This window comes from Zootoca vivipara, chromosome 13 (assembly GCF_965207765.1).
Source record: "Zootoca vivipara chromosome 13, rZooViv2.hap1.1, whole genome shotgun sequence".
Classification (NCBI taxonomy): domain Eukaryota; kingdom Metazoa; phylum Chordata; class Lepidosauria; order Squamata; family Lacertidae; genus Zootoca; species Zootoca vivipara.
In genome coordinates, this window is record NC_142596.1 from 37,561,511 (window position 1) to 37,570,439 (window position 8,929).

General features: G+C 40.3%; 1 protein-coding gene across 3 annotated transcripts in view; it reads left to right on the plus strand.

Moving 5' to 3' along the window:
* CRAMP1 (cramped chromatin regulator 1) overlaps window positions 1–7,992 on the plus strand; it is a 42,925-nt gene extending 34,933 nt beyond the window's left edge. For all 3 annotated transcript variants that reach the window (XM_088657350.1, XM_035131089.3, XM_035131090.3), the window contains 2 exons: window positions 1,695–1,843; window positions 3,176–7,992. In XM_088657350.1, coding sequence (XP_088513476.1) covers window positions 1,695–1,843; window positions 3,176–3,340 — 314 coding nt within the window. In that variant the 3' untranslated portion in view covers window positions 3,341–7,992. The remainder of the gene's footprint in view (window positions 1–1,694; window positions 1,844–3,175) is intronic.
* Window positions 7,993–8,929: the final 937 nt, after the last annotated feature.

The window sequence follows — 8,929 nt, forward strand, 5'->3', positions numbered from 1 at the left end:
TCAGGGATCATCTAGTCCAATCCTCTGCAATGCAGGAATCTTTCGCCCAACATCGGGCTTCAACCCATGACCCTGAAATTAAGAGTCTGCTGCTGCTCTACCGATTGAGCTATCCCTGTCCTCCTATTCAGAAAAGAATTTTACAACAATTGTACATAAAAATTTTTGAGGTCAATTAACTATTACAAAGTGATATTTTCTTAACTGGCTGCACAGAAAAGTTTTGAACAGGCACTTCTGAATATTAGCAGAACATTCTACAGTCCTGGGGTAATGACACTAGAAGCTCAATTTCTTGTTGCTGTCAAATGAACCTCACTAACCTGGGGAAACAACTAAGGGTGCTCTTGCAGATGATCTCAGCAATTGTGTTGGGGTAGAAGGATTTAAGCCATGGGTAGGCAAACTAAGGCCCGAGGGCCGGATCCGGCCCAATCGCCTTCTAAATCTGGCCCGCTGACGGTCTGGTAATCAGCGTGTTTTTACATGAGTAGAATGTGTCATTTTATTTAAAATGCATCTCTTGGTTATTTGTGGGGCATAGGAATTCGTTCATAATTTTTCCCCAAAATATAGTCCAGCCCCACACAAGGTCTGAGTGACAGTGGACCGGCCCCCTGCTGAAAAAGTTTGCTGACCCCTGATTTAAGCAGTCCATAAGGTAATCTGGACCTAAGTAGTTCAGGGCTTTGTAAATTAATACAGGGGACCTTGCACCTGTCTCAGTAGTAGATGGGCAGCCAAGTGCATGTGTTTTAACAATTGTATCACATGTTCTTGGCTAGATGCCTCCATCAGGAATCTGGCCGCCGCATTCTGCACCAGCAGGAGCTTCCAAATCAAGACCAAGGGCAGCCCCATATAGAGCTCATTGAAGTAATCCAGCTTCAAGGTTACCAAGACAAAGACTATCTATGTCAAGCTATCCATGTCCAGGAACACCCATTGCTGGCAAAACAGACAAAGCTGGCAAAAAGCACTCCAAGCCACAAAGGACACTTGGACCTCTAGTGATGGAGATGTATCCAGGAATGCCCTCAAACTATGCATCTCCTCCTTCAAACGGAGCGCAATCCCATCCAAAATGGGTGGTTTGCCTGTTTCCCAGAGAGCCACCCACCCAAAGAGCACTCATCTTCTCAGGATTCAAATACAGCTTATTGACCCTTATTCATGAATTTTTATTTCATTATTGATTTTTACTGTTTAATCACATATTTAGCAGTGCCTGTACCTACCATCCAAAGGCAGTCTTTAAATGAACAAAGAGAGTCACAACCAGCCCATAAATATTACTCCCTCAGAATCCTGAAAATACCAATTCTGAAAGCTGAGCACATTGGCACTTATTTACTTGTCTTGCCAGAAACTTGAAGGTTTGCTTGGTTGGTGTTTCCTAATAAAGAATTGTGTTATTTACAGTATCAAGTAACATATTATATGAGGTACATAATAATATACCAGCGATGTGCATATTGATATGCTAGTATATGTCCAAAAGATTCTGCATTCCCTGCAGTTGAGGAAGTAATTTTTTTTTAGGGTTTTGCCCAGTTAAATCAGGTACACACATCTTGATTATATGTTGGAAAGTGGGTAAATAGCTTGTAGGAAGCTCTTTGTACCTTCCCCCATCCCTCAAACCTAGCAATTAAAATACTTACTGGCTGACTTTTATCATTTTGTTTTTACAGCAAGCTTCCTTTCCCCAGAAAAGGGACGGAAAATGCTGCCAACCTCTACTAGTAGTAACACAAGCAGCACCTCCTTATTGGGACCGAGTCTGCTGGATGGAAACTCGCGGGACTCTTTCGTGTCCCGGTCCCTGGCAGATGTAGCTGAGGTACGTCCATACTTAACTGGTGCCATGCTGTGCCAGCCTTCATCTGAAAGAGGGGATAGTAGTCTTGTGACACTTAGCGTAGAAGTATTTTTTTCCATACTTCCCCCTTTCCAGGTGATCAATCAAAGCATGTGCTATAATTGCATTTTAGCCTTTGAAGGGTAAAATCCACAAATCCTGATGCAAAGTAATGGAAGAGATGGCATTTCCCAGCAGCGAAATACTGTTTTTGAGTGTAATGGGAAAATGCAGTAATTGCTGCAACAGAAGTGCCATCTTCTTCAGGGAAAACCTCCGGAACTTGCGCAATAAATTAGCAATCCAGCTAATATGTTCTGTTGGAAATGGCTAAGGAGAGGAATTTCCCTACCACCGCCATTTAATTTTAGGAACCAAGGCTGGTGACACAGGATTGCTAAACTGCAGTTGCTTCCCTTTTTAGTTGCTGGAGAGTGCACTGAATGGATGAATGGATGTGCGGGTTTGGCATGTGACTCAGCCTTTCCTATTTAGTATTTAACACAAAACTGAGAATTCCAGTACTCTCTGTATTCTTTTTTTTATCTCCCCTACTGGAGGAAGGCATCCTCCCACTTGCTTTAATTTGCAGGGTTTATTAGATTTGGAATCCTCATAACTGTTTGGCACAGAAATAACGGACTTTTTCTCTTCTGGCCATACCTGTTCTGCAGCGGCAGGACTTAGGACGAGCTCTGCTGTCATTTCCCATTAATTTTCATTTATTTCAGATATTTGTAAGCCACAGTTCTTTTATCTATTTGATTTCTTGCGTGCCACTCACCTTGTTACAATGATTTTAAAATACAGTATTTAAAACAGTTAAAACAGATTACAATCAAGGCAGTGGGGTGGGTCCTAAAATGAAAATCTCTGGTGTCAAAGACCAGATTAAAAAGTTGCATCTTCAACATGGTATGAAAACTACGTAATGCAGATGTCAAACACAGCAGGGAGGGAGTTCCACACCTTAGGGGTGGCCTTTTTCCCTGAACATGTGGGTTGCCCCCTGCTGGAACATAATAAAATGCACAAATCTGCAGTTTCTTCTCATTACCCACTGTACGTCTTGGTCTCCAGAGTCTCTAAACTCGAATATTATAGGCAGAGTAATTTGCAGAGCAAATCTGTGTAGTCATAGTACAGATTTTGGATGTGCTCAGTGCAACATCCAGGATTTACTTTTCCCTGCTGAGTACACCCAACCTGGCCTATGTTCAGTTTAGCCTCTCCAGACTTTTTGATATGGCCAAGCAAAAATGGCAAGACCTAAACTGTAAATAACCTACCCTCTCCCCCCTTCTTTGCTTCTAGATAGTAGATTCCCAGCTGGCTTGCATGATGAATGAGAACAGTATAGATTACATATCTCGTTTCAACGACCTTGCCCAGGAGCTGTCAGTACCTGAGCCAAACCGCCGAGAGATCCACTTTGATGGAGGAAGTGATGGCCCTCCCATTGGTGACCTCTCTCAGTGAGCACATTCACCCAGCTGGCTGGTGGAAACCATTGAACTAGCTATGTAACCTGGAGAGAAGTGATGTCATAGCTATGCAGTGGATACCTTTGTTGTCCTGACTATAGAGCATGCCTCATAAGAAGATCAGTGTTGTCTTCAACAGTCTACGGTTCCTGGAATGTGCAATATGCTAGGAACAATACAACTGGGAGCAGTATTATAGGAAATGACATGTGTAAGCTGATTACTAGTGGAGTTTACAAGGCAGCCCCGGATTTATGCTCCGGTCAAGAAATCCCACAAGCTATGTTTTTATACAGTAAACCAAACCCTTGTTGTCATATCTGCATTTAAGCTGGAGGGTGGGGGGAGTGATAAGATGGTATGCTATTTTTTTAATCTTTTTTTTAAATAAATAAATATACTCCTCTCTTGGTCTATCACAATTGGCATTGTTGACCAGTCAGTCAGATTGATAATTCCTTGCACTTTCCTTTCAGGCAGCAGTTGATACCACTTTGCTTTTACCAGAATTCTTTTTCACTCGCTCACATTCATCAACATTCCAGCATGGCGTGGAAAGCGCTGTGTCTGTTCCTACTTTAAAAAGAAAAACCTGGAGTAGGATCTGAGAGCCCCTTAATAATGTTCCTTTCCTTATTCTTATAGATGGGTGTGGTGTGCCGGTGTGCCTGTGCACATGTGTGTGCGCATGAATATATGCACACCACCTTAGCCAGCATCCCTTTGACTGATTCTGCTTGCTTGCTTTTTAGTTTTTATTTCTTACAGCAAACAGGTGGTCTTGCTCCCCAAGGGCTCTTATATTCCATTTTTCTCTTGAGGACTAGAAACTTTTTCAGGAGGCTCTCTAACCTCACTCCCAATTCTTTCTTTTTCCCCCTTGTTAACTTCTCTGCATATTTTCCTCCTCTTTAAATATTTGCTTGCTTTATCTTATGAATTCTACAAGAAGAAAGCATTTTACTCTTTCCTGCGACAGTACACAAAGGTAATACTTTTACTTTGTCTTGCAAATGAGGTGAGAAAGCTGCTATTCTACTTTTTTAAAGTTAATTCCCACATGGCAGTTCAAGTTGTTCAGCTCTTTCACAAAAGCCTATATAAATTGCATTCTTTAGGATATGCTATTAACTTGTGGGTAATGGGAAACCTTTAATCAATACTAGTGTGAACTTAAGCAGATTTTTAAAAAAATACTAGCTGGAACTCTGCTTTGCAAACATGTCCTATTCTTTGGTGATGACCCCTTGCCCTTTACTGTTTTTATGAAGCATCAGATGGGAAGGTGACTTTGGAAACCTGCCCTCAGTGGTGAGGTAGTCTCACCAGAATGACTTTCCCTTGCAAAGGGACCTAAAAGTCACTGCCAATCTCCAATGGTTCCTGCATTTCTGGGACCCTGACCCCTTTTCTGAAACTTTTCCTGAATCATTCTGTCTTCAAGGGCAGTCAAGCAGTCTGCTAGTAAATGTCTCCCAAGCTCTGTATATTTGCAGAACTGGAGAGGCTGTCCTAGGTTTAAAGACTTAATTTGTGTTATATTTGTGTTCATCTCTTGAATGGCTGAGCTCATCACCTGAACAGGAAACTGTCCACAACTTCAGTTTGCGTAGGATAATATCAGAATCATGTATACTTTCATGGGATTATCATAGCATTGCCCTTCCCTGACATCATTGTTCATTTTTTGTTGTTGCAAATAATCCCTCTTTCTAGGATTCTGCCATGGTTACTTAGGAGCACACATTTGTAATACTTCAGGGCAAAAGCATTTTTGCCCATCCCCTGTTACTGGTTATCAGGCTAGTGGTCCAGCAGTTCTGAAAGCCCTATACAGAGCTCTTTGTGTGCTGGGGCTTGCCTATTCGCTTCTAAAAGCAGACAGAATGTTTTGTGCAGTGCAATGATGCATTCATGTGAGTGTGTGAAGGCTTTTCATTATAGAAGAAAATTTGGACTCTTTGTGTAGGGTGATTTCTGATTATGCATTTAGCAACATGGCCTAGATACCACTGTGCCAAAACATGTTTATTCTACCTGTGTGCATTTTTTTTGCAGGAGCATTTCAGGCAGAGCCCGTTTCCTGATCCGTCCTTGAAATGTTATCAGTTCTATCGTCCATAAAAAGGCCTTTGTTCACATGAGACATTCCTGTGGATCATTTACATTAATTCGTTATAGGTCTGCAGGTGTGGGTGGGTTGGTTTTTTAATGAAACCATTCTTAACATTCTGTTTTCAATGTAGGGAGCCATTGGCCCTCCAGATGTTGCTGAACTGCAATTCCCACCACCCCTTTCCATTGGCCATACTTTTTGGGACTGATGGGGGTTGTAGTTCAGAAACATCTGGAGGCTCAAAGTTCCCTACACCTGTTCTTTTTTATTATAGTCTCTTATGCCCCACCATTTCCATTCCTCATATTTCTCAAAGGTTGGATTTGTAGCAAGCTTATGAATCCCTCCATGTGCACGGAATATTTACCAGCCTTGCAGCTTAATGGGATCTGCAAATTTGTCCCTTGTGTGCTGACAGATTTCCCTTCTGCCACCAGCTTCCTCAGATTGAGAAAAATATAGAATGTTGTGTCATAGCTATTTTTATCAATGACGAGGCCTGCAGATTTTAATATCCTTTGTTGCCTGAAACAGAACCAGAGCATCGGAAAAGTAGACAGAAGTTAAGAAGGAGCCAATTGTCCAATGCTAAACAGTTATGTAGTAAAGTTTCTATATCAACTCTTTCTCCCCAAGTATTTTTACGCATGCAAATTCAGTTTCCAAATTCTTGCTAATCACTTTTCCAATTTCTAAAAATAGAAGTCCATAGAGATTTTAAACACTGGCCATTTGGCCTTTTATTTTGCATATAAAATTACATGAACAATTAAGATTGTGCACTTGAAATAAAAAAACAATAATAATGTTTAACTTCCAGTCAGTAACTGCTGCTACTCTTCAATGAAGCATGGGTAATGTGTCCATTTTGGAGCTTTCTGGTGTTGAGTTACCAAAGCATCCATACATTTGAGACACAACATTGATTCTAGGGCTGCCACTGACTTTTTGAACGCAGGAGTTGGTTTTGAATTGTACTGTTTCAGCCCCTTTTGACTAATAATGAACTTCTACTTAGTTTGTCTCAAAATACATTTCAGCAAGTTTCAAACAATCTGCAGACCCAACTACTTTGAAGGTGAATTGTCCTCTTGCCTTACCTTCACATTTGCCTGAGGCATTGAGAGAAGGTTGTTATGTGGATATAGCTGGTTTCCATTTATGAGTGAGGTTCCTGAAAAGCTATATGCTTCAGTTTTCTTCTGCTATCACATGGTTTGTTAACATAAATTGGTCTACTTTCTAGTATATATGCAGTGAAGAAAAATATGTCTTATAGACCAGGGATAAGGAATCTCTTGACCTTCCACATGTTGCTGGACGCCATCTGTCCATAGCTGTCAAGTTTTCCCTTTTCTTACGAGGAAGCCTATTCAGCATAAGGGAATTTCCCTTTAAAAAATGGAGAACTTGACAGCTATGCAGCTGTCATCATCCCTGACCATTCATTGGCCATGCTACCTGGGCTGGTGTGAGTTGGAATCTAGTAACATCTGGAGGGCCACAGGTTACCCATCACTATTGTAGATCCACAGAATAGGGCACTGGGAATCAGATACTAATATTCCTAACCTGATAAAAAATTTAAGAAGAATACAACCTAATTTATTGGACAGATTCTGAGTGCTTCTGCATTGCTTCTGCATTGCATTTTGATAGGCCAGTTAACTCCTCTGAATATTTTTCTAGCATAGAACTTAACAATAACTTCATTCCACAAAGCCCATTGAAATTAACAAAAATTTTGGAGGACCAAATTCCCTGTGAATTGTGTCCAAAACAACATGGTGGTTGTTTTTTAAAAAAAGCAAAGTTGTTTAAAGTTGGCATTACACAACCTTTTTCATTATCACTCTCCTATCTTTAATGCTTTCCAGCCAGCAACTTAGGTCAAATCATATCAGCCAAGATGTCTTGTCCACTGACTTTCTGACTTGACAGTTGGATTTTAGTATTTCATTTTGGGTTTACTTTTTTAATCACATGCACGCATATGTACACACACAAAGAAGTTGGATACATTTGTAAGGAAAATACTGCACTTTTGAGTTGCCGAGCCCTTTTAAAAACTCAATTCTCCAGACTTCCCAGTGATCTGTAAATGCTAAACAAGTGAAAACGTTTTAAGCACTACAGCAGTAAGTTATCATTAGTTGCCAAAATGTGATAACTGGCTTTAGAGCTTGTGGGTTTGACAGCAGACTTTGTTGCTGTTTATTTTAATAATAGTTAAGCCATATCATCTAAAGGTTTTCTGTCTTGTTTTGAGATGTGAATTTGTTTTATAGATAATAAATATACATATATAGTGTATGTATAAAGCAAGAATGCCTGTCCTTAACTGATTATTTTTTTGTACCATATTGTAAATTATATTATTTATTCTTTACCAATTTTGGAAAAAGAAAAGGTGTTTGGGTTATTTAATATAATATACAAAAGCTGTTAACTTCCTCTGTTTTCAATTTTCAATTCAACTTGTAAAGTTGTTTTTATGATTGTGCATAAATACATACTAATCCTTGGTCTAAGTCATGTGTTTGCTGTCGTTTTTACCCTAAGCACTGATAGATTTTCTTCTTACTGGGAATATGACTTGAACCACCAGCTCAGTGGAACAGCTCAGTCCTCTAAATGTTATGTACTTAGATCTGTGTAATGGAGAACACCCATCCTTGGATTACAGGCCCTTCAAGTTACCCTACCTATTTTTATGTTTGGGGCTGAGTTCCAATACTTACATAGTCAAAATGGCACCACCTATACATGGTATATTTGGAGGTTCCCAAGGTATCCAGAAGAACAAAAAGTCTTTTGGGGGAGAAAAAATCTTGGGGGCTCCCCAAAAACAGCCCGATGAGGGCCAAGAATGCACAGTGCCCACAGAATGCTGATTGAAGAGAAACCAATAAATGAGGGGAAATAAGAGCATCCTGTACAAGGGGCCATTGCTCGCTGAAGGGAATCCTGAACAGGAGTTTCACTGAACACTATTTTGTTACAATTCAGTTTTAAATTTTCTGGCACCCAAGGCTGGATTATTGACAACAGCAAGAAATATCCACAGCTTGAGGGAAAAGGGTGATGGGGGAGCATATTGTATATACGGTCATCTGTGTTGCACATCCAAACTGTTAGCAGTGCACGATCAACTACACTTGCAATCGAAATTATTCAACCCCCATTGCAAATCAGGTTTATTATCAAAATTTACAGTCTTTCAGCTGTTTGCAATGAGCAAATCATACAAAAGCAATTGAAGTAGCTCAGCATAATGGATGCTTCAAGTGGTTTCCCCAAATTCTCCTGAAATTGCAACACAAACTTCTCCAGTCTTGCTATTATTCAACCCCCTGAACAGAATCCCACCCAAACATAGCTGACAAGTTTTCGCTTTTCTCGCGAGGAAGCCTATTCAGCATAAGGGAAAATCCCTGTAAAAAAAGGATAACTTGGCAGCTATGCACC